The 27,105-nt window shown below is 34.3% G+C and overlaps 4 protein-coding genes across 4 annotated transcripts; 2 read left to right on the top strand and 2 right to left on the bottom strand.

Moving 5' to 3' along the window:
* Positions 1-1,354: 1,354 nt before the first annotated feature.
* On the bottom strand, positions 1,355-5,175 carry LOC139997353 (sodium- and chloride-dependent glycine transporter 1-like). The gene is made up of 4 exons (XM_072021618.1): positions 4,865-5,175; positions 4,292-4,648; positions 3,211-3,420; positions 1,355-2,342 (listed from the first exon to the last, which is right to left on the bottom strand). Exons 1-4 carry the CDS (start codon positions 4,976-4,978, stop codon positions 1,935-1,937), a joined length of 1,089 nt encoding a protein of 362 aa, XP_071877719.1. The 5' UTR covers positions 4,979-5,175; the 3' UTR covers positions 1,355-1,934.
* Positions 5,176-5,254: 79 nt separating this feature from the next.
* On the top strand, positions 5,255-8,233 carry LOC139997349 (transmembrane reductase CYB561D2-like). Its single transcript, XM_072021613.1, has 2 exons — positions 5,255-5,384; positions 6,333-8,233. Exons 1-2 carry the CDS (start codon positions 5,255-5,257, stop codon positions 6,872-6,874), a joined length of 672 nt encoding a protein of 223 aa, XP_071877714.1. The 3' UTR covers positions 6,875-8,233.
* A 10,734-nt stretch (positions 8,234-18,967) lies between these two features.
* On the bottom strand, positions 18,968-22,788 carry LOC139997352 (sodium- and chloride-dependent glycine transporter 1-like). The gene is made up of 4 exons (XM_072021617.1): positions 22,478-22,788; positions 21,905-22,261; positions 20,824-21,033; positions 18,968-19,955 (listed from the first exon to the last, which is right to left on the bottom strand). The coding sequence occupies exons 1-4, from the start codon at positions 22,589-22,591 to the stop codon at positions 19,548-19,550; spliced, it is 1,089 nt and encodes a 362-aa protein (XP_071877718.1). The 5' UTR covers positions 22,592-22,788; the 3' UTR covers positions 18,968-19,547.
* A 79-nt stretch (positions 22,789-22,867) lies between these two features.
* LOC139997354 (transmembrane reductase CYB561D2-like) lies at positions 22,868-25,846 on the top strand. Its single transcript, XM_072021619.1, has 2 exons — positions 22,868-22,997; positions 23,946-25,846. Exons 1-2 carry the CDS (start codon positions 22,868-22,870, stop codon positions 24,485-24,487), a joined length of 672 nt encoding a protein of 223 aa, XP_071877720.1. The 3' UTR covers positions 24,488-25,846.
* Positions 25,847-27,105: the final 1,259 nt, after the last annotated feature.

Genomic DNA, 27,105 nt, shown 5'->3' with positions numbered 1-27,105 from the left:
ATCATTACATTCTTCGTAAAATTTTCCGAAAATGTTAGTCGTGAAAAGAATTCCTTCCGCAAAATATAATTAAGAACTAATGAAATACCATTGGGTGATTAATAATTAGCAATTATCCTAAATATATGTAAATCGATCGTTATAATCCTTCACTGATAAAATTGCCACTTGTCACTTAAAATTCTATCGACCTATTTAATACGATTATAAACTATTGACATTTTGTATTTGCATTTTGCATATCTGGTTTTGTCATAGATGCACGAACGTCCGCAGACTGCTCGTAACATTTGTGCTTTACAAATAAAACAATCGTGTATTTGCTAGCGTTTCATTCTATCAGAATTTGGTCGACAACTATACGACTGATATATTATAGTTTTAAAATACGAGGCACATATTTTCTGCAGCACCCTGCATATCCAACAATCGCGTATCCAGACGTATCTGATTATCGATCACCGTCAGCACACGATGTAAGCAGAGACCTCTACACAAATCCGAGATAATTTCGTTTAATATAAGAAAAACACCGTTTCCTTGTACCTGTACAGCGTTAACCTTCGCTCGGTCATAATGGCATCGAATGTCTATCATAGCTTATTATATTTAGATTAATTATTATCTGCTACCAGCCGAGTTAAATGCAATTAGAACCGAAACTGATGAAAATTGCGCCTCGTACGACCATGCATCCACCACGCCGCTCCACGCCGTGCCGTAACGTAATACACGTCCTGTCGGATGATGTTTACTTGCACACGACTGGAGCTTAATCAAGTCCTTGATTACCTGGCAGATCACCTGGCAGATCATCTGGTGTGTGAGTGATCGTTATCGACGGGATAGATAAATTCTTGGCCCCACGACCCCACTTAGAAGTAGGTTGTAAAAGCATCTTCGCGCGGCACCAAACATTATTCCCGTTGTTCTTCATTTGCCCTCTTCCTGATCTTTGCCATGACAGCCTGTCGTCGAGATCGTTGCCATTATTGCTCTCCTCGTCGTAGGTAGAACGATGACTCCGATTCCTCAGTTGATACTGTAATGAATAACGTATATATATATACGTATATATACCTGGGAATATTTTGATAATATTAGTGGAATTGTTGATAAAACTATTAGGATACCAAGGTTGAGCTATACGTATTTTAATTATTATGAGAAGCAAGAGTCCTTTTTTTCTCTTAATTCTGAAGCGTCATTTACTATGCGCATAGTTCATAGAAATATTAACACTTTATTGATCAGGCGGCTTTTGCTATAAATAAAAATTGCCACGCGACTGGAATGGAAGGATTTTTAGAAAATGAAAGAAAACATCGATGGTTCTTTATCGTGTATTTTAAATCAATCGAGATATTGATATTTTACTTCCTAAAATACTGCACTTACGCACTTTTTTCGAAGTGTCAAAGCATTTTCGATATTTGTTTAGATAGAAGGAGAATGTTTGTAAGGACGAATGAATGTAAAGGTAAATGATCGTAAAGACGGCGTGAAGTGTATAATATCTAGGGAGATACAATCTCCAAATCATTGCTGTCAGTGTATTGTCATTCAATGTAGCTATTATTACTTCGCTTTGTTATAACTTATATAAAATCATATAGTAACTACGCACAGAAGCTCTAACTCTAAACTGCTAATTTTCACGAAAAGGGGAAAAGACTTTCGACCGATATGATGACTGGTGCACCTAAGTACTTTGTTATATTAATATAACTGTTTCTGTGTTACAATCATACATGACAAAACACTCGAGAATTGAAAGAACTTCTGTCTATGCAATCAAGGACTCTTATAATCGGCGTGCCAATAATCAATATTCCAATAATCCACATTCTATTGTATGTACCAATCCTGAAACTCTCATTCAATTCCTCCGACTTCAAGAGACCAAATACTTTAAATGTTATCGTGTTCCTAAATTACTTTGTAAACGACGACACTCGTATTTCACCGCGAACAACGTCGAACGATTTAATTTTACTTACGAGAGCCACACCAATGATGACCAATATTGGTAGCATACTGATAATCCATCCAACAATGTTCGCCCATTTTGGATAAACGTAGTTATTGTATGTAAGCGGATGGTATTCGACCCAATTAGAAAATAGGATGAAGAAGATCGTAGCTGGTGTAATCACTTTCCACATCCATTTCCAGAAAAGTCTCCAGAAACGACTATGAGATCCGACCATCTGCTGCACGTCGTCGAGAAATCGATCCGCACCGTAGATCCAGCCGACCACGATACATTCGCTTATGGCGATGAATAACACCGCCCAATTCGCTGCGTACTTGTCCATCAAATGCAACCAGTACATACCAGACTGCAAGTGCAGCGAAATGTGACATTTTAATTAAGAGCATTCTTCTTCAAAAAAGTAAAATACTTTGTAATTTTTAATTTATATGTTATGGATCCGTAGAAAAATAAATGTGAAACTCTGTCTCATTTTTTTGTAACCTTTTACTTGGGAAAATAAATTATAACGTACATGGAACATATAAGCAGATTGAATATTGTGAAAGACGATAATTATTTTATTTATCGTACACTAATATTTCTAAGATACTTTAGGGTATAGGTAATAGATATATAAAAGGAGATAACAGCTACGAATAACACTAGAATATTCAGATTGTAAAGATAATAAGACGATGAAGTAAAAAGTAGTACAGTTTTATAAATGGACAGGCAGTTTATCTGTTAGCTTACGGCCATAATTTAAGATATACATAAATACACTCGAGAGCTCCATCTGATAAGTATCGCGTACTTGTTATATATTAGTAGATATAATTACGTTATCAAGTGACAAGATTATGCATTACAGATTATTAATTACAGAATATTAATATAATATGAAGTTACCTAGATATGTGAATTCGATATAATAATTAAAGCACATATATAATCGTAGGTTCCTAATATTATCTTCATCGATATAATAAATTTCTATAACTAATATAAAGCTTTTTATAATGATCACTTATTTTGAATTTAGTCGTGTATTACTTGGTATTTTTTAATCTTATAAATGAAAAGTGATTAAAGTTCGATGAATACAAGTTTCTAGTTATTAGTAACGTTTACGAATTCTTTTTTCTACGTTTGAAATTATTTACTTATCCTTTTTAGTATCAGTTGTAGAAAAGAAATATTCGCGGTTTCTTCTATGTACAATATAAACTTACATTGGTAGTGAAAATGAGACCACCGAGGTAACCGAATACAGATGTTGCCAGGACGACCCAAAATTTGTATTTTCTCAATACTGGAAAGCCATCGAGGATCGCTGTAGTAACAGTTTCTATCAGAGCGAGTTGAGAATCGAGACCCAAAGTGAACAGCATCATGAAGAAGAGCACCGACCAAAGTGATGCAAGTGGTAAACGAGTTACTGCCTATTTGTATGACATAAAAGTATATAATTAACACAGTATACTTTATATATGTAATGAATATATAAAATATATCTTTTAATGATTAATGTATGATAATGTTTATACAAATGTTTTAGTCTGATATATATTCTTAGATAGTATAACATTTAATATTAAAAGAATGTGTAGCTAATACACTGCAGCATAAAATGTAGCAGTAGAATAAAAAGTAAAATAACAAAACGATCAATGCTGTTACAGAGGTAGGTACTTTCGTTTTGTATGAAAATAAAGAAGTAATCTGATTTGTAATCCTAAAGTCTTTCAGTTCTCCCTATAATGTCGATTTCTAAAATTTACTTCAGTCTATCGTCTTTTACTTCTTTCATCGAATCTGTAGAAATGAATTGTATAAATACTACTGATACGTAATAAACATTGATTGCACAATAATTATTAGACTATGGTTGTTCATGTAAATTCGGATATTTATAAACACAATCAAGGAAAGATAGAATAGATAGATAAATCAAGGTCTACAGATATTATAACGAATAATTTACATCGAATATCATATATATTTTAGCGCACTACACATACACTTCTGCATGCTTAAATTTCCCTTAAATGTATAAACCGCAATCTAGTAATAATTACACGTATCATTCTAACAAATCTATCGAAATGTTAATCGAAATATTTTGAAGCGCGTGAAGAGCAAAGAAAAATAAATGAAACCAAGACACGATCCAAAGACACGATCAAATACATGATAAACTTTTAAAAAATATTCATCCAACATAATGTCACAAAAAAGAACTCGAGCCTGATCTAAAATAAGTTTACAAAAGGAAGAACGTTTTATGCTAATAATAATTCTATATTCACGTACCTCAGGATAGACAATGAAAGCCAGTCCAATACCCTGATCGACGACAGACGAGACAGGAACGCGAAACTCGTGAGCCAGGAATCCGATCACAGAAAAAATGAAAAGACCAGCGAAGAAGGACGTGACGAGATTGCCGATGGTGACGATCCACGCGTCCCTGTAGCAGTTGTTGTGGAATTTGTTGTAGGAGCTGAGCGTTATCAAACCACCCCAAGCAGGGCTCAAGGAGAAGAAAACCTGCACAGCCGCTTCGCCCCACACTTTCGCGGACAGTAGCCTTTTCCAATTGGGCATTAGATAAAAGAGAATGCCCTCCCGGGCGCCGGGAAGTAAAATCCCTCGAATGAAAAGAATGATCTACGAACAGAAAACAGACTTCTTCGTTTACAGCTCTCCGCGTTGGTTGGAATCAAAAAAGGTGTGTGGGGAAAATCATTCGATATGATAGGACGCGTATTAGCAGGAATTGAAAAAAGTAATCGCGATATTAACAAGTATGGAAAATAAGTCAGATTATAGAATTCCAGAAGAAAATAAAAATTCTAAAGAAGAGTTGATCAAAATTACGCTTACCAGAATGATGTGTGGAAAGAGAGCAGTGAAATATACAACCTTTCCTGAGTTTTGAACACCTTTGTACAGACAGAGGAAGACGATAACCCAAGTCAGCAGGAGAGTAATTGCCATCGGGTATCGAATTGAACCTATGTCGTCGATGCCGCTACTTAACCCCAACACTACAGTGCTGCGTAACGTATGATTGAAATGATATATTAGAAAAGTGGTTTAGTTCGCAACTAATAACTTTATTTTCTGAATTATTTCGCGTTTATCACTACTGAATCAATTACACGATACGAAGCATAATTCTTATTTTGTTAGATTTAATAGCAATACTTGTGAATGTACTCTACTTACATGAAATATTCCTCGGCATCTGATTTTTTAATTAAGGCACTGGTGATGTTTCCCACAGTCACATTACCAAAGACTATCTCAGTGGAATTGAAACATTTTGGGTCGAAGGTGTTCGTGGCTAGATCTACACATTGCGCTAAAGGTTCTGGCATGAAGCAGTCGCTGGTGCTCCATGGTGATCCGCACTTGCCCCATGGCAGATTATCATATTCTGTACAAACCGATTAATATTTCTTTATCGATATTAAACACTGATATTTTAATAATGTTCCCTTGGTCTAAGAGACGTGCAATGAATTATTTTTTATTGCCATCGTCGCTAAATAGATAGATTAACGACAACACAATTCGCAAATTGGTTGCAACATTCTCTGAGTAAACTAAAACGATCGCTATTTTCTCTGTCGATTGCTGTCGATTGCTGTCGATTGCTCTGCCTATCAAATTCGTCAAACACTAAAGCTACGTGTTAGAGCTCGTCGTTGGGCCGAGTTTATGACACGGCCAGGAATAATTGCTATTTTTGAGAGTTAGGACATTGCGATTCTACCATCTGGGTATCAACATGCAGATGGTGCACTGACACAGTAAGTGATGTAAATGATGTAACGCTATAAATTGAAATTTTAAGAAACACGTTGGCTGCCACGGTGGTCATCGCGTTACTGAGCTTTTTAGAACGATTGAAACAAGATCACAGACTTAAACATTTTCGACAGTGCGAATGATTTACATAACGCTGTCGAAAGAAGTGGGCAAATACGATATAATAGTTTGCAGAAATTAAATGTTTAATGATGTACTATATTTCAATCTAGAACCGCCCTCTAAAAGACACTTCGCGACTCCCTCCCGCTATACAAAACATTCCTCATAAGCCAATGAAAACATATTAAAATGATAGATATTTTAGAATATAAAACTAACTAAAAGTAACCTTGACAATCACCTAAAAACACTTCGCAACTCCGTTGTGGAATCTGGTACCTAACGATCTCCGTCAAATCTACTCAAACCCTACGAAACTTTCCACATGATCGAACCGACATCCATTCCCATAGCAAAACTTATCTGTTCCCTTTGTTCCCATACAAAATTCTTTAAACGCCAATCGATTAAGTAGCAACTTTTTCCTCGATACAGGTGGGTCTTCTGATAACCGAGGCGATATTCAGCGTTTCCGGCGAAGCGTATGTCGGCTGGAAGGTGTCCAGAGTCAATAGAGTAACGATTCACTGGATCCTGCACGCCACCGGTCTAGCATTAGTATTAGTCGGACTGATCATCATCGTGGTCAACAAGAACAACAACAATAATCCGCATTTTGTCACGCCTCACGCGATCCTCGGATTGGTCAGCATTATCTTGGCGTTTCTAACAGCTGCGTTCGGCATCGTCACCAACAATTCCAGGTGGCTGTATCCGCGTTTCAGGCCGGTTCTTCTGAAAATCATGCACGCGTTTGGTGGTATCATAGTCACGGTGCTCTTGCTTGCGACGTTGATCACGGGCACGTACACGAAATGGTGGCCTGGTGGCTATACTGGAAGAAGCTTGACGTTCACAGCGTTCTTCATCGCGGGTTTCTTCATCCTTCTGAAGCCGGTTCTAGGAGCTGTTTCGAGAAGCAGAGTGGTTTTCGGTCCGCCACCTGCTACCACCTAATTACTCTGTATAATATCGTATATTACTATAGCAAACGTCTACGTACTGTAGCAAAGGGAAACAATTTCAACGCTTTTATCCAGGATCAACGTACCTTCAACAACTTGACTACGAAGGCAGAGAATTTTAGATTTTCAAAGCCAATGAAATATGTTAAAGATTTATGAAGTACATGGTAAACGTGATGTACGTACTCGTCGATGAACGAGAAAGATTCTCATCCTTTTTGCATATGGGATAACTATAACAAAGCCTGAAGTAGATTCAAGAGCATGATTGTGTTCAGAGTTTGTTTGTAGTCTGTTCAATAAACGCGATTTATTTGTCTTACGTTACTCTAGATTCGATCAGAGATCAGCATAGCAATAGAGATCGATCTATAAAAATATTCTTATTGGATTAAGTATTTCGTGTCGATTACATTGACATAGATAAGACGCTTTTATCGTGTCACGTAGTAAGATAAGATTTAATCGAGTTAATTGCCACGATTGATTTTCGTTGAAACATCATAATCCAGATCTCTATAATTGAAATAGTTTTATTTTTTATGATTTCAAAATCCAAAGCTTTCTTCGTTATAAGAAAGGAAGAAATAACATTCTCTACTATTTAACGGCGTAGCAAGCATACTAGTATGGCATTAGTATAGCAGACAAAACGTATTAAATATATATTATCCGCTATAAATTTCACATTTTGAATTTTCATATATTTATTTTTTTAAAAAGTTGAAAATATGTATTTCTCGTACGTGAAGCAGGAAATGTACAGGATTTCTGATGAAGAAATAATTATTTTCTAAATCGTTCATTCTGAATTATTTATCATTCTGTTAACAATGTCAAAGGGTTAATCTACTTATAATTCAGACATTCCGTCCTCCGATGATTGTACAGCGATTACGACGACCAATTTTAAAGCTAGATTTAGATAATTTCTCTAATTCCTAAGATAATCGTCTCGATCGTTGTTAACGGTATCAAGATGATGTTCGATACTTTTCAAATATCCAGCTACAAAACTCTATTAATGCTAATCGTAAAATTCAAACTCAAGGCTTAAGTTAAAATAAACGAGTGATAATTTAAGTAAGCCATGTTTAACCAGATACTCGTAGAATTATTCATAAATGAACGAATAGAAAGATTTGTTATACCTCGATTGTGTTCATCGAACAGTTAATATGCCAAAAAAAAAAAAAAAAAAAGAAAGAAAACAAGAGAAGAGAAGGAAAGAAATGAAACGTTTATATAAATGCACCAAAAATGCTTGTAAACTCACCTGGCAAGAGAAAAACATATATTTTTAGATATATAAATAAGTAGTACATATAAGAAACGTTTACCAAAAAGATAATGCAGATTTGTAATATTAACTTATTAAGACATTATATAGTATCGTATAATATTATTTAAAAATAAAATATATATATTGAAATAATATTTGCTTGGACATTTAACATAAGATTATTAAATAAACGAATAGAGAAGACAATAGAGGCGGTGGCATTATCGTCAACCATATATATCAACACTTTATTAATTACACACGCATCATATATATATATATATATATATATATGTATGCATATGTATGTATATGTATATATATATATATATATAGAATTTACATAATGTATATATTTCCGCAATGCAATGTACATGTATATTAATACAATTTCTTATCCTCGATATGATCTGATCGTCTCTTATATATCGTATTTTTTCCACTTTCTCTCATCTTTCCCCTTAATTTCTCCTTTTCTTGGACCAACTTCTAAAATTCCTCGTAATCGTCAACGTACGATAAACATCCGAAATCGAACCTAATCACGCGTAAAACGTCCTCTCGTAATCTGTTTGTGTGGATCATCGTTAACGTTGTGTAACAACACGTAATGTATTATATACATATATATATGTATATATATATATATATATGTACGTACATTCATGTTTGATGTACACATATACATACGTGTATACGTGTTTGCGTTTGCGTATTATTTAGGTGCACGTTTATTTGATATAGATAGAACACGACTTTGGATTTTTCGTTTAAATTGCTTTGTCGTATTCCTTCGGTAGCTTCACTGCCTTAGAAGTTACATGCGTTTGATCATGCATTCGTCTATACGTTTCCCGTATGCCTCTCTGTTTGGTTGAAAATATACAATTTGATTGAGGTATACGTTAATTCTAGTGAAAACAATAGGATCGATAGAATTAACTAAATCTAATTTAAAAGATTCTAAAATTTTTGCTAAGATACATGTGTGTTACGTAATCGACTTGTAGAATATATAAAAGCAACATTTGTAAACATCAGTTGTCAATTTTCGCAATTTTCTCTTATAGAAACATCGTCTTCTGTGTAGTTTTAGATTTGAAATATTTAAGGTCTACTAAATTAAAAATTTGTTTGTACGTATAATTTATCCAAGCGCTAAATGCAAAGATAATTAATCAAATCCAAGGAAACAAATCGTAAAATCTGAAATGTTTGTATATATATCTTGAAACAATGGTAACGTACGAAATAAAATTTTTATCATACAAAAGAATTTCTCTTCTTACACGTACATTGTGTATAACGTCCAATGGCAGAAGAAAATGGTATATTAACGCGAATAATGCGATATCTTCTAATAGCTGAAATAAAACCTGTAGCTGTAGCAACTATGAATTTCTAAAAATTTGATAAGTAATAGTATAAAGAAATGTCAGCATTTCTTATTGATCAATAGTATAAACTTATATTAACAAAATCACATGACAACAAGGAAACTGTAAAGTACCTTATAATGTAACTCGCAAAAATGAAATAAATACGAAGATTTACAAGAATTAGTTGAAGAAATGGAATTGAAAAGGTTTCTGAATCATAGGCTGATTTTAAAAGTAAACATTGAAATTTTCTGAGAGACACGAGTAGCGTATCAGAAGCAAACGTATTAAATCGCGGTTTTAATGCTATTTCTTCAACATCCAACGATTTTCCATAGACACATACTCGCTAACATACAACAATCTGTCTTATTAACGCGAACGAATATTAATCCTGTCGTTTCCCATGAAACATAACGCATCTGCTACCACCTAACACTATCCTCGCTCTCGAACGCTTTTCTCTTTCTCGATCAGCTCTAGGACATGTTACTTTGTACTGTTCGCTCTACTGGTTGCTCTTGGTGACGTAAAATCCGAAACATTACTCGGTAACCCTGAATTCACGTATCGAAATCTTCGCACGAACGATCCGCAGCAACTTAGAAACGAAATAGCCAAAGGAAGATTATTTTTCAGTTCGAGTACTTTGAGACGTAAATCGATAACCACTTACAAATCATATTAAATATCAAATAAGATTTTGTTGGAAATTATACAGAGAAGATAATTGCAATTATTTTCTTCTAATTATATTTAATTAATGAAATATTCAAACCATTTAAGCCACGAGTCTTTATACGTTTCATTGTAATAGCAACAAGGTTACCGCGTTATTACCGATAATTCTACGTCATCGAAATCTTAACCCTATCTAGGACAGTCGACCATGTGTCGAATACTTATCTATCAGTCACCCTTTCTTCCCACGAATCCCAAGCACTTTATATCTTCTCTTTTCTCTCGCGATTGTTTCTCAGTGCTCTTTTTAATCGCGTTTCTCGAGCTGGAAAAATCTATCCATCGATCGAACAATCATTCGTCAGGGTTCCCTTAAACGAAGAATTCTTGTTTCTTCTTTTCTTTTCTTTCTTTTTTTTTCTTTTTTGATTATGTCTCGGATATGGCTAGTTGGAGTGCGTTTCTCGCGTTCCTATCGGTATAGTTTCGTTTCTGTCTAATCCGAATATATCAGTACGTGTACCTTCATTCAGATTAATTAAGTTACTTGGATTTCAAGAGGATACTTGATGGAGAATGAAGGGAACGTATTTACGGATGTATGTAAAAAATTACAATTTTGGATTAGAAACATATATTTATAATAAATAAATTTTATATATACGAAATATAACAGAATGTAAAGTTTATAAGAAGAAGCATCGGTACATATCAGTAAGTTCTAAACAAAATTTAGAAGTAAGATTACATTATTTCTTTAAGTCAACGAACAACTGAAAGGTCTCGAGTTTGTTTTTAAAACCTGAAAGCATATTTAATTAAGTTTCGTTTGGTCACGTAAATTCATTCGTATCGGTATGTGAAATATTGCTAATCATATGCTATCAAGAGTCTTTGGTAATTGATGAGAACAAGTATAGAAATTCGAGTAAAATAGATGAAAATTGCAGGCTGGTTTCGTATTACCCGAATTGAAATTTGTTGAATCGAAGTAAATTGACTAATCCAAACGAAGCTTATGCGGTTATTCTAATGCTTCTTCCCATTAAACGAATAGTAGCGGAAATATTTCGTTGAAAAGGAAATGAACGTTTCATCGAAAACGGACGGATCTTAATACAAACGATAGATTATTAAAATCTATGATACTTAATGGATAATTGTATACTTGATATTTTGATCACCGTGTTTTGTACGTATTCGTATGTTTGTAAAATGAAGGATCGAAAGAATTTCGAACATTCAATTAACTGAAAGACTAACTGGGATACAGAGTCTTTTGGGTTTCGATATTTGAACATGAATAGATTCGATTTTTGCCTACTTTATGTGAAGCTCTGAGTATTGACAACGACTAGATTTTAAAATGTTAATTAGGTCACCGAGAATACATCTTATACACCAATAGTGTGAATCCTCCTCCACTTGTTCATCTCTTTGAGCAAAGGATTAATGGCAAAGGACGAATATTTACTCTTAACGTCCACTTTGATTACTTACAAACCATATTGATCACAGATATAACGAGAACGATGCGATTTCTTACGAACGAGTCGTATAATTGCAGGAAGCTTCGAAATTTTCATCGCTTGCAAATTTCATGTTTACGTAAAACTCGTGAAACTTATTCTAATGAAAACGGTTTGCTGAAAGTTCCTGTAACCAGGAACCACCGTGTAAAAAAAAAAAGATTTTTAAGGGGCAAAGTTTCGCGGCAACTTGTATTTTTTCCTGTTCGTTGAATTTAACGTAAACAACAAGTCAAAGGATTGTAAAACGATACTCTAATTTTAGGTACGGTCATTTTATGCGCAAACGAAAAATACTTCGACGAAGCAACGAGGAGAACGAGACCAGTCAATTTGTGATAATAAAAATTGTGTACGTTACCAATGAACGCGAATACGTGGACTGTTAAGAATATAAAAAGTGGAGTTAGGCCCTTGTTACTCTAGAACAGTACACTTATACATATTTTCCGCACGTTTTTCGTCGTGTGCACTCACTCAACGAAACGCAGCGAAAAAAAAAAAAAAAAAAAGAAATCGCATCACTGACTTAAACGTTTATTTTATAATTCCTATTTTTAGGTCTGAAATGATCCGAAACGCTTTCCTCGCTGAACCGTCAAACGACACAACCCTCTCCTCTTTCCTCCTTCTTCCCTCTTCGTTCTAAATACCCTTCCATCGTCTCAGTGTCTATGGTTCACACCTTAGACTAGGTGAAACCCTGAACAGTTTACGCAGTTGGAAAATAGATATTATAATTGATAACGGGAATTGGAGGCGTTATACACGCGGAAACATTCGACAGTCGATCTACGAGAAAATAGAGTTCTTTTTTTTTGTCTTTTTAAGTTTAACAAGGACAGATCAAGTGTTTGTCATCCTCCAACTGTGGATGCGATCGAATTGCAAGTTTAAGCGGGCGAAGTATTCGTTGGCTGAAAATATCGTACATAAAGGATCACGACCTTTTCCTTTCGTTTTTCTTCTTTTGTAATTTTGGAAAAGGAGTTTAATATGTGCATATCTAATTTCTATACAATTAATAATAATATACTTAGTAAGTTTCTATAATAAGTACGTATATATATGTATATAAAAGAAAATTAATGCAGAACTCGACGGAATGATTTGTAAAGAAAGAAACTAATAGGATTACAAAAAGCTCTAAACGCACATTATTTATTACTAATATAATGACTTTCACAATTAAGCTGGTACGACTTTATATCGCTTACTTCCTGCTATTCAAAATTATTTAAAATGAAAACATCGATAAATTTTTTAATGGGAAGTTCATATCTATTTTGGTATATATTTTTCATCTTGTCTTGTGTAAGGAGAAATAAAAGTGATTTAATGGCCTGTGTTATCCCCTTTAGAAATATGGCTACCACCTATCTATATTAATAGCAAAAAATAAAAGGAACTCCCCTATGTTTCTAAGCTCAGTTTATAGACTACAGAATTAAACTATCGAAGTAGCTGCTTCTCCCTGAATCTCTTAACCGAAATAACTCCTGCGTACAACGATCGAAAAATATAAGCTTTTAATATACAAACCAGGCAGATAGTCGACCTGCTTATGCTACATGTGACAAAATTTAAGATAAAATCGAAAAAAACGTGATTCCCTGTCTAACGATATTGTTAGCTGGAAATTGCGAAATACTTAATATTTGCACAAATTAATTTCTGAATGTTAAAAGTAATGAAACATAATGAATTGAATATAAGAAGTAACGGTAGCCACGTCGATATAACAAATAATTATAGTTCTATAAATTTTGAAGATATGAAAGCTAATATAAATTTTTAAAAATTTGTAAGTGTTACATTTCGCTCTATTTCTCTTTTCTTTTAGTATTTGAATATTAATTGCACAAGAAATTATTCATATTCATTGCGCAACAAATTATCCAACCATAAATCTTTTTGTAGTACGTGATCCTATTATTACAATATCTCGAGTATCGTAGTTACCTGTTAATCGACACCTGCTTAACCTGTTCAGAGACTACATCATCGAAGGGTAAACGTCGACCATTAACTTTACTATCCACCTCGAAATATGCAAAGCGGCATAAATCGCATCGTATCATCGAAACCTTCGTAAATAATTGTCATACTTCGTCCGTCTAAATTCGCTCTCTCACCTCTCACTTCCGATCATATTGAGTACATTATTATAACGACGAATAATTCTCTTCTATCGCTAAACATTATATATCTTTGACACTCAACAATATAATCCTTTAAACATTGAACCACGATATTTATTGACTCTTTGTAAAAGCTTCGCTTTTACTATCATCGCTATCGATAACAATAATTCCTAATTTAAAAAAAGTCAATAAAATAGATCATCATAGTTATGAATTATTCTTCTCTATTTTCAGTCTGTGAAAATGGAAGTAAAAGTATTAAACTTCGATAAAACGTCATATTAATCAGTCGTTGGAGATATCGAAAGAAGTAAACCGAAACTATAAATAAATATATGAATCGCTTACGTTATCGTATGCTTAGTGCGTAATTCTCTTACGTAATTAAAATTCTCAGAGATTTTCAATCTCACTTTAAATTCCATTGCCACGATGGTGGTAATGCTGAAAGGATTAAAACGACTAAAATATAGCAACAATCATGTTTTTAACAAAAATATTCTATATACCATCAATTAACGATCAACAAGTGAACGCAGAAAGAAGGATAGCGCTAATCATCCTTGCTTTAGCAAGATAATACTGTCTAAGAGCGCGTCATTTTTCCCCTTTCTCAGCACTTACAATTAGATCCGCTTCCTTCCCTTTTTAAATCCCCTCGACTTTCCAATTCCTCGAAATTTACGCTCTTGAACGATCACACTTATTCTCTCGATAAACGGTATAGCGTAACTGGTACTTAGATATGAAACATTTCACGAGTCAACATCGATAAAATACCGAACACTTACGTAACTTGTCGGATAACATCAAATATTCTACGATAAAATTGTCTAGTGGATTAATAGACATTTAGCCTGTATTTTTTTCCCTCTTTTTTTCTTTTTTTCTTTTTTTCTTTTTTTCTTCTTTTTTTTTTTTTTTTTTTGTTTATGGCTAGTGATACGAGATTATATAGATGTAAATTACGACGAGGCGGAATTAACCGCGAACTCCTATTGATTTTGTCAGCTAAATTGAACATGCGCAATAACACGGAACGCTTAAATTGAACATGCGCAATAGCAGGGAACGCTTAAATTGAACATGCGCAATAGCACGGGAAGCTTAAATTGATCCGCTGTGCAAGGGAACAGTCTTAGATAAGCTACTGTACCGAACACTCACGGAACCTATCGGATAACATCAAATATTCTGCGATAAAATTGTCTAGTGGATTAATAGAGATTTAGCCTGTATTTTCTTTTCTTTTTTTTTCTTTTTTTTTTTCTTTTCTTTTTTTTTTTGTTTTTGGTTATGGCGAGTGATACGAGATTACATTGTGCGCGTCATTTTTCCCCTTTCTCAGCACTTACAATTAGATCCGCTTCCTTCCCTTTTTAAATCCCCTCGACTTTCCAATTCCTCGAAATTTACGCTCTTGAATGATCACACTTATTCTCTCGAAAAACGGAATAACGTAACTGGTACATAGATATGAAACATTTCACGAGACAACATCGATAATATACCGAACACTTACGTAACTTGTCGGATAACATCAAATATTCTACGATAAAATTGTCTAGTGGATTAATAGACATTTAGCCTGTATTTTTTTCCCTCTTTTTTTCTTTTTTTCTTCTCTTTTTTTTTTTTTTTTTGTTTATGGCTAGTGATACGAGATTATATAGATGTAAATTACGACGAGGCGAAATTAACCGCGAACTCCTATTGATTTTGTCAGCTAAATTGAACATGCGCAATAACACGGAACGCTTAAATTGAACATGCGCAATAGCACGGGAAGCTTAAATTGATCCGCTGTGCAAGGGAACAGTCTTAGATAAGCTACTGTACCGAACACTCACGGAACCTATCGGATAACATCAAATATTCTGCGATAAAATTGTCTAGTGGATTAATAGAGATTTAGCCTGTATTTTCTTTTCTTTTTTTTTTTTCTTTTCTTTTTTTTTTTTTTTTTGGTTATGGCGAGTGATACGAGATTACATTGATGTGAATTACGACGAGGCGAAATTAACCGCGAACTCCTATTGATTTTGACAGTTAAATTGAACATGCGCAATAGCACGGAACGCTTAAATTGATCCGCTGTGCAAGTGAACATTATCTTAGATAAGATACTTTACACGGGAGCAATTGAATCGTTCAGTGATTTCCAACTGAAAAAGGTAAGGTCATTGCTATATCTTAATAATTTGTATAATGAAGCTTTAGCGTAGGTAGAGATAAATACGTAACTTTCCTCGCTAGAATACGTTACAATGTGTGTGTCCGTGTGTGAGATTTTTTTTTATCATTTTCTTTGTTTTCTTCGTGTTCTTATATATGTAAAATCGAAAGCAGTGGAGTAGCGTAATTTTCCCTAACGGTTTTACATCGCAGCGCGCGTGCGCAGAGTCGTGTCACAGTCTTTTCAGGCGGCATCTTCGTCACATTGACAGTCTTCTATCTGGTCGCGATCGATAAATTTTTTTTGGTCCTTTCCTTTTCTACATTTCATGCGATTCGCTATACCGATTACAAGTTTTCACATACTATCTTACAACGAAATAATGGCCATTGAATGTTAAACGACGATAATGGTTAAATATTCTTACCAGTCTACGTTGGAACTGGTGAAACTTGTAAAAAAAGAAAGCAGAATGTCAAACATCTTCTCTGGTAAAGTAAACGAGAATGAAAATGAAATTTAACAATTTTAAAATAATTTAATAAATTACAAAAATACTTTAATTGTCATATAATTAATCGTATATGCTATTGGAATGAAAGATATAATTTAATAGGATTGTGGTGTTCGAGTATATGAAAAAATATACTGATTATTCCTCTTTAAAAAAATAAATTCATAGGAATATCTCTCTTCTGTTGGAACTTTCAATGCCATTCTTCGTTCGACCGCCACCCGATCGATCATCGATCGTTATTGAACCTATCTGCGATATACAATTACCTGTTATTAGCGTGTTGTATCTTTGGCAATAAATTTTTAGGCGGACTCGTCATCAAAGGTGAAAGGAACATGTTAGATTTGCTGGATTGTGGTCGAACCGGTTTTCCTAGGATCCTTCAAGATTGACGGTCCAGGAAGGTTCTGAGTGATGACAGACGTGCTCGGGGGTTGTTCCATCATTGGATCACTGTCTATCAGGATTACGGTGTCTCTAGCGGTATTGTATTCTGCTGATGGCCCTACGTTAGAATTTATTTCATGAAACCTAGTAGATCTAGTAGGTTGTAACATATAAAATGTCTGATTTTATTGTATCAATGTTTCCTAAATTTTCCTATTTCAACAAATGTCTGTATCTTTGTACAATACAATACAACTGAAGGTTTTTTTTGTATCGTTTTAACTTTGTAATTTCTGCGTGTAGAAATGTGTTTCTCTTAGCGTTTGGTGAAGTGCGGAGTCGTTAAACATCGGACATTCTATATGATACAACACGATAAATATTTGCTTATATTAGTTCGTGTATGTACATATGCAAAGATTTGCTTGAAACTCTGTTTGGACTTCTCTAAATATGCATGACGTTATTCTACACATTGTACGCAATTTCTCTTGTTCCATTAACATCATGTTATGAAGCTATTAATTAACGTTGGCTTATATGCAAGAAATATACGTTATAGTTAGGATTTGCTTATCACAAGAGCAATAATTTCTCTATTATACGATGATAATTATATTAGGACAATTTGAATGTATCATTACATTCTTCGTAAAATTTTCCGAAAATGTTAGTCGTGAAAAGAATTCCTTCCGCAAAATATAATTAAGAACTAATGAAATACCATTGGGTGATTAATAATTAGCAATTATCCTAAATATATGTAAATCGATCGTTATAATCCTTCACTGATAAAATTGCCACTTGTCACTTAAAATTCTATCGACCTATTTAATACGATTATAAACTATTGACATTTTGTATTTGCATTTTGCATATCTGGTTTTGTCATAGATGCACGAACGTCCGCAGACTGCTCGTAACATTTGTGCTTTACAAATAAAACAATCGTGTATTTGCTAGCGTTTCATTCTATCAGAATTTGGTCGACAACTATACGACTGATATATTATAGTTTTAAAATACGAGGCACATATTTTCTGCAGCACCCTGCATATCCAACAATCGCGTATCCAGACGTATCTGATTATCGATCACCGTCAGCACACGATGTAAGCAGAGACCTCTACACAAATCCGAGATAATTTCGTTTAATATAAGAAAAACACCGTTTCCTTGTACCTGTACAGCGTTAACCTTCGCTCGGTCATAATGGCATCGAATGTCTATCATAGCTTATTATATTTAGATTAATTATTATCTGCTACCAGCCGAGTTAAATGCAATTAGAACCGAAACTGATGAAAATTGCGCCTCGTACGACCATGCATCCACCACGCCGCTCCACGCCGTGCCGTAACGTAATACACGTCCTGTCGGATGATGTTTACTTGCACACGACTGGAGCTTAATCAAGTCCTTGATTACCTGGCAGATCACCTGGCAGATCATCTGGTGTGTGAGTGATCGTTATCGACGGGATAGATAAATTCTTGGCCCCACGACCCCACTTAGAAGTAGGTTGTAAAAGCATCTTCGCGCGGCACCAAACATTATTCCCGTTGTTCTTCATTTGCCCTCTTCCTGATCTTTGCCATGACAGCCTGTCGTCGAGATCGTTGCCATTATTGCTCTCCTCGTCGTAGGTAGAACGATGACTCCGATTCCTCAGTTGATACTGTAATGAATAACGTATATATATATACGTATATATACCTGGGAATATTTTGATAATATTAGTGGAATTGTTGATAAAACTATTAGGATACCAAGGTTGAGCTATACGTATTTTAATTATTATGAGAAGCAAGAGTCCTTTTTTTCTCTTAATTCTGAAGCGTCATTTACTATGCGCATAGTTCATAGAAATATTAACACTTTATTGATCAGGCGGCTTTTGCTATAAATAAAAATTGCCACGCGACTGGAATGGAAGGATTTTTAGAAAATGAAAGAAAACATCGATGGTTCTTTATCGTGTATTTTAAATCAATCGAGATATTGATATTTTACTTCCTAAAATACTGCACTTACGCACTTTTTTCGAAGTGTCAAAGCATTTTCGATATTTGTTTAGATAGAAGGAGAATGTTTGTAAGGACGAATGAATGTAAAGGTAAATGATCGTAAAGACGGCGTGAAGTGTATAATATCTAGGGAGATACAATCTCCAAATCATTGCTGTCAGTGTATTGTCATTCAATGTAGCTATTATTACTTCGCTTTGTTATAACTTATATAAAATCATATAGTAACTACGCACAGAAGCTCTAACTCTAAACTGCTAATTTTCACGAAAAGGGGAAAAGACTTTCGACCGATATGATGACTGGTGCACCTAAGTACTTTGTTATATTAATATAACTGTTTCTGTGTTACAATCATACATGACAAAACACTCGAGAATTGAAAGAACTTCTGTCTATGCAATCAAGGACTCTTATAATCGGCGTGCCAATAATCAATATTCCAATAATCCACATTCTATTGTATGTACCAATCCTGAAACTCTCATTCAATTCCTCCGACTTCAAGAGACCAAATACTTTAAATGTTATCGTGTTCCTAAATTACTTTGTAAACGACGACACTCGTATTTCACCGCGAACAACGTCGAACGATTTAATTTTACTTACGAGAGCCACACCAATGATGACCAATATTGGTAGCATACTGATAATCCATCCAACAATGTTCGCCCATTTTGGATAAACGTAGTTATTGTATGTAAGCGGATGGTATTCGACCCAATTAGAAAATAGGATGAAGAAGATCGTAGCTGGTGTAATCACTTTCCACATCCATTTCCAGAAAAGTCTCCAGAAACGACTATGAGATCCGACCATCTGCTGCACGTCGTCGAGAAATCGATCCGCACCGTAGATCCAGCCGACCACGATACATTCGCTTATGGCGATGAATAACACCGCCCAATTCGCTGCGTACTTGTCCATCAAATGCAACCAGTACATACCAGACTGCAAGTGCAGCGAAATGTGACATTTTAATTAAGAGCATTCTTCTTCAAAAAAGTAAAATACTTTGTAATTTTTAATTTATATGTTATGGATCCGTAGAAAAATAAATGTGAAACTCTGTCTCATTTTTTTGTAACCTTTTACTTGGGAAAATAAATTATAACGTACATGGAACATATAAGCAGATTGAATATTGTGAAAGACGATAATTATTTTATTTATCGTACACTAATATTTCTAAGATACTTTAGGGTATAGGTAATAGATATATAAAAGGAGATAACAGCTACGAATAACACTAGAATATTCAGATTGTAAAGATAATAAGACGATGAAGTAAAAAGTAGTACAGTTTTATAAATGGACAGGCAGTTTATCTGTTAGCTTACGGCCATAATTTAAGATATACATAAATACACTCGAGAGCTCCATCTGATAAGTATCGCGTACTTGTTATATATTAGTAGATATAATTACGTTATCAAGTGACAAGATTATGCATTACAGATTATTAATTACAGAATATTAATATAATATGAAGTTACCTAGATATGTGAATTCGATATAATAATTAAAGCACATATATAATCGTAGGTTCCTAATATTATCTTCATCGATATAATAAATTTCTATAACTAATATAAAGCTTTTTATAATGATCACTTATTTTGAATTTAGTCGTGTATTACTTGGTATTTTTTAATCTTATAAATGAAAAGTGATTAAAGTTCGATGAATACAAGTTTCTAGTTATTAGTAACGTTTACGAATTCTTTTTTCTACGTTTGAAATTATTTACTTATCCTTTTTAGTATCAGTTGTAGAAAAGAAATATTCGCGGTTTCTTCTATGTACAATATAAACTTACATTGGTAGTGAAAATGAGACCACCGAGGTAACCGAATACAGATGTTGCCAGGACGACCCAAAATTTGTATTTTCTCAATACTGGAAAGCCATCGAGGATCGCTGTAGTAACAGTTTCTATCAGAGCGAGTTGAGAATCGAGACCCAAAGTGAACAGCATCATGAAGAAGAGCACCGACCAAAGTGATGCAAGTGGTAAACGAGTTACTGCCTATTTGTATGACATAAAAGTATATAATTAACACAGTATACTTTATATATGTAATGAATATATAAAATATATCTTTTAATGATTAATGTATGATAATGTTTATACAAATGTTTTAGTCTGATATATATTCTTAGATAGTATAACATTTAATATTAAAAGAATGTGTAGCTAATACACTGCAGCATAAAATGTAGCAGTAGAATAAAAAGTAAAATAACAAAACGATCAATGCTGTTACAGAGGTAGGTACTTTCGTTTTGTATGAAAATAAAGAAGTAATCTGATTTGTAATCCTAAAGTCTTTCAGTTCTCCCTATAATGTCGATTTCTAAAATTTACTTCAGTCTATCGTCTTTTACTTCTTTCATCGAATCTGTAGAAATGAATTGTATAAATACTACTGATACGTAATAAACATTGATTGCACAATAATTATTAGACTATGGTTGTTCATGTAAATTCGGATATTTATAAACACAATCAAGGAAAGATAGAATAGATAGATAAATCAAGGTCTACAGATATTATAACGAATAATTTACATCGAATATCATATATATTTTAGCGCACTACACATACACTTCTGCATGCTTAAATTTCCCTTAAATGTATAAACCGCAATCTAGTAATAATTACACGTATCATTCTAACAAATCTATCGAAATGTTAATCGAAATATTTTGAAGCGCGTGAAGAGCAAAGAAAAATAAATGAAACCAAGACACGATCCAAAGACACGATCAAATACATGATAAACTTTTAAAAAATATTCATCCAACATAATGTCACAAAAAAGAACTCGAGCCTGATCTAAAATAAGTTTACAAAAGGAAGAACGTTTTATGCTAATAATAATTCTATATTCACGTACCTCAGGATAGACAATGAAAGCCAGTCCAATACCCTGATCGACGACAGACGAGACAGGAACGCGAAACTCGTGAGCCAGGAATCCGATCACAGAAAAAATGAAAAGACCAGCGAAGAAGGACGTGACGAGATTGCCGATGGTGACGATCCACGCGTCCCTGTAGCAGTTGTTGTGGAATTTGTTGTAGGAGCTGAGCGTTATCAAACCACCCCAAGCAGGGCTCAAGGAGAAGAAAACCTGCACAGCCGCTTCGCCCCACACTTTCGCGGACAGTAGCCTTTTCCAATTGGGCATTAGATAAAAGAGAATGCCCTCCCGGGCGCCGGGAAGTAAAATCCCTCGAATGAAAAGAATGATCTACGAACAGAAAACAGACTTCTTCGTTTACAGCTCTCCGCGTTGGTTGGAATCAAAAAAGGTGTGTGGGGAAAATCATTCGATATGATAGGACGCGTATTAGCAGGAATTGAAAAAAGTAATCGCGATATTAACAAGTATGGAAAATAAGTCAGATTATAGAATTCCAGAAGAAAATAAAAATTCTAAAGAAGAGTTGATCAAAATTACGCTTACCAGAATGATGTGTGGAAAGAGAGCAGTGAAATATACAACCTTTCCTGAGTTTTGAACACCTTTGTACAGACAGAGGAAGACGATAACCCAAGTCAGCAGGAGAGTAATTGCCATCGGGTATCGAATTGAACCTATGTCGTCGATGCCGCTACTTAACCCCAACACTACAGTGCTGCGTAACGTATGATTGAAATGATATATTAGAAAAGTGGTTTAGTTCGCAACTAATAACTTTATTTTCTGAATTATTTCGCGTTTATCACTACTGAATCAATTACACGATACGAAGCATAATTCTTATTTTGTTAGATTTAATAGCAATACTTGTGAATGTACTCTACTTACATGAAATATTCCTCGGCATCTGATTTTTTAATTAAGGCACTGGTGATGTTTCCCACAGTCACATTACCAAAGACTATCTCAGTGGAATTGAAACATTTTGGGTCGAAGGTGTTCGTGGCTAGATCTACACATTGCGCTAAAGGTTCTGGCATGAAGCAGTCGCTGGTGCTCCATGGTGATCCGCACTTGCCCCATGGCAGATTATCATATTCTGTACAAACCGATTAATATTTCTTTATCGATATTAAACACTGATATTTTAATAATGTTCCCTTGGTCTAAGAGACGTGCAATGAATTATTTTTTATTGCCATCGTCGCTAAATAGATAGATTAACGACAACACAATTCGCAAATTGGTTGCAACATTCTCTGAGTAAACTAAAACGATCGCTATTTTCTCTGTCGATTGCTGTCGATTGCTGTCGATTGCTCTGCCTATCAAATTCGTCAAACACTAAAGCTACGTGTTAGAGCTCGTCGTTGGGCCGAGTTTATGACACGGCCAGGAATAATTGCTATTTTTGAGAGTTAGGACATTGCGATTCTACCATCTGGGTATCAACATGCAGATGGTGCACTGACACAGTAAGTGATGTAAATGATGTAACGCTATAAATTGAAATTTTAAGAAACACGTTGGCTGCCACGGTGGTCATCGCGTTACTGAGCTTTTTAGAACGATTGAAACAAGATCACAGACTTAAACATTTTCGACAGTGCGAATGATTTACATAACGCTGTCGAAAGAAGTGGGCAAATACGATATAATAGTTTGCAGAAATTAAATGTTTAATGATGTACTATATTTCAATCTAGAACCGCCCTCTAAAAGACACTTCGCGACTCCCTCCCGCTATACAAAACATTCCTCATAAGCCAATGAAAACATATTAAAATGATAGATATTTTAGAATATAAAACTAACTAAAAGTAACCTTGACAATCACCTAAAAACACTTCGCAACTCCGTTGTGGAATCTGGTACCTAACGATCTCCGTCAAATCTACTCAAACCCTACGAAACTTTCCACATGATCGAACCGACATCCATTCCCATAGCAAAACTTATCTGTTCCCTTTGTTCCCATACAAAATTCTTTAAACGCCAATCGATTAAGTAGCAACTTTTTCCTCGATACAGGTGGGTCTTCTGATAACCGAGGCGATATTCAGCGTTTCCGGCGAAGCGTATGTCGGCTGGAAGGTGTCCAGAGTCAATAGAGTAACGATTCACTGGATCCTGCACGCCACCGGTCTAGCATTAGTATTAGTCGGACTGATCATCATCGTGGTCAACAAGAACAACAACAATAATCCGCATTTTGTCACGCCTCACGCGATCCTCGGATTGGTCAGCATTATCTTGGCGTTTCTAACAGCTGCGTTCGGCATCGTCACCAACAATTCCAGGTGGCTGTATCCGCGTTTCAGGCCGGTTCTTCTGAAAATCATGCACGCGTTTGGTGGTATCATAGTCACGGTGCTCTTGCTTGCGACGTTGATCACGGGCACGTACACGAAATGGTGGCCTGGTGGCTATACTGGAAGAAGCTTGACGTTCACAGCGTTCTTCATCGCGGGTTTCTTCATCCTTCTGAAGCCGGTTCTAGGAGCTGTTTCGAGAAGCAGAGTGGTTTTCGGTCCGCCACCTGCTACCACCTAATTACTCTGTATAATATCGTATATTACTATAGCAAACGTCTACGTACTGTAGCAAAGGGAAACAATTTCAACGCTTTTATCCAGGATCAACGTACCTTCAACAACTTGACTACGAAGGCAGAGAATTTTAGATTTTCAAAGCCAATGAAATATGTTAAAGATTTATGAAGTACATGGTAAACGTGATGTACGTACTCGTCGATGAACGAGAAAGATTCTCATCCTTTTTGCATATGGGATAACTATAACAAAGCCTGAAGTAGATTCAAGAGCATGATTGTGTTCAGAGTTTGTTTGTAGTCTGTTCAATAAACGCGATTTATTTGTCTTACGTTACTCTAGATTCGATCAGAGATCAGCATAGCAATAGAGATCGATCTATAAAAATATTCTTATTGGATTAAGTATTTCGTGTCGATTACATTGACATAGATAAGACGCTTTTATCGTGTCACGTAGTAAGATAAGATTTAATCGAGTTAATTGCCACGATTGATTTTCGTTGAAACATCATAATCCAGATCTCTATAATTGAAATAGTTTTATTTTTTATGATTTCAAAATCCAAAGCTTTCTTCGTTATAAGAAAGGAAGAAATAACATTCTCTACTATTTAACGGCGTAGCAAGCATACTAGTATGGCATTAGTATAGCAGACAAAACGTATTAAATATATATTATCCGCTATAAATTTCACATTTTGAATTTTCATATATTTATTTTTTTAAAAAGTTGAAAATATGTATTTCTCGTACGTGAAGCAGGAAATGTACAGGATTTCTGATGAAGAAATAATTATTTTCTAAATCGTTCATTCTGAATTATTTATCATTCTGTTAACAATGTCAAAGGGTTAATCTACTTATAATTCAGACATTCCGTCCTCCGATGATTGTACAGCGATTACGACGACCAATTTTAAAGCTAGATTTAGATAATTTCTCTAATTCCTAAGATAATCGTCTCGATCGTTGTTAACGGTATCAAGATGATGTTCGATACTTTTCAAATATCCAGCTACAAAACTCTATTAATGCTAATCGTAAAATTCAAACTCAAGGCTTAAGTTAAAATAAACGAGTGATAATTTAAGTAAGCCATGTTTAACCAGATACTCGTAGAATTATTCATAAATGAACGAATAGAAAGATTTGTTATACCTCGATTGTGTTCATCGAACAGTTAATATGCCAAAAAAAAAAAAAAAAAAAGAAAGAAAACAAGAGAAGAGAAGGAAAGAAATGAAACGTTTATATAAATGCACCAAAAATGCTTGTAAACTCACCTGGCAAGAGAAAAACATATATTTTTAGATATATAAATAAGTAGTACATATAAGAAACGTTTACCAAAAAGATAATGCAGATTTGTAATATTAACTTATTAAGACATTATATAGTATCGTATAATATTATTTAAAAATAAAATATATATATTGAAATAATATTTGCTTGGACATTTAACATAAGATTATTAAATAAACGAATAGAGAAGACAATAGAGGCGGTGGCATTATCGTCAACCATATATATCAACACTTTATTAATTACACACGCATCATATATATATATATATATATATATATGTATGCATATGTATGTATATGTATATATATATATATATATATAGAATTTACATAATGTATATATTTCCGCAATGCAATGTACATGTATATTAATACAATTTCTTATCCTCGATATGATCTGATCGTCTCTTATATATCGTATTTTTTCCACTTTCTCTCATCTTTCCCCTTAATTTCTCCTTTTCTTGGACCAACTTCTAAAATTCCTCGTAATCGTCAACGTACGATAAACATCCGAAATCGAACCTAATCACGCGTAAAACGTCCTCTCGTAATCTGTTTGTGTGGATCATCGTTAACGTTGTGTAACAACACGTAATGTATTATATACATATATATATGTATATATATATATATATATGTACGTACATTCATGTTTGATGTACACATATACATACGTGTATACGTGTTTGCGTTTGCGTATTATTTAGGTGCACGTTTATTTGATATAGATAGAACACGACTTTGGATTTTTCGTTTAAATTGCTTTGTCGTATTCCTTCGGTAGCTTCACTGCCTTAGAAGTTACATGCGTTTGATCATGCATTCGTCTATACGTTTCCCGTATGCCTCTCTGTTTGGTTGAAAATATACAATTTGATTGAGGTATACGTTAATTCTAGTGAAAACAATAGGATCGATAGAATTAACTAAATCTAATTTAAAAGATTCTAAAATTTTTGCTAAGATACATGTGTGTTACGTAATCGACTTGTAGAATATATAAAAGCAACATTTGTAAACATCAGTTGTCAATTTTCGCAATTTTCTCTTATAGAAACATCGTCTTCTGTGTAGTTTTAGATTTGAAATATTTAAGGTCTACTAAATTAAAAATTTGTTTGTACGTATAATTTATCCAAGCGCTAAATGCAAAGATAATTAATCAAATCCAAGGAAACAAATCGTAAAATCTGAAATGTTTGTATATATATCTTGAAACAATGGTAACGTACGAAATAAAATTTTTATCATACAAAAGAATTTCTCTTCTTACACGTACATTGTGTATAACGTCCAATGGCAGAAGAAAA

This window comes from Bombus fervidus, unplaced genomic scaffold (assembly GCF_041682495.2).
Source record: "Bombus fervidus isolate BK054 unplaced genomic scaffold, iyBomFerv1 scaffold0062, whole genome shotgun sequence".
In the NCBI taxonomy this organism is placed as follows: Eukaryota; Metazoa; Arthropoda; class Insecta; order Hymenoptera; family Apidae; genus Bombus; species Bombus fervidus.
The sequence above is the reverse complement of the archived record's forward strand: the minus strand, read 5'-3'. Positions and strand labels throughout refer to the sequence as shown.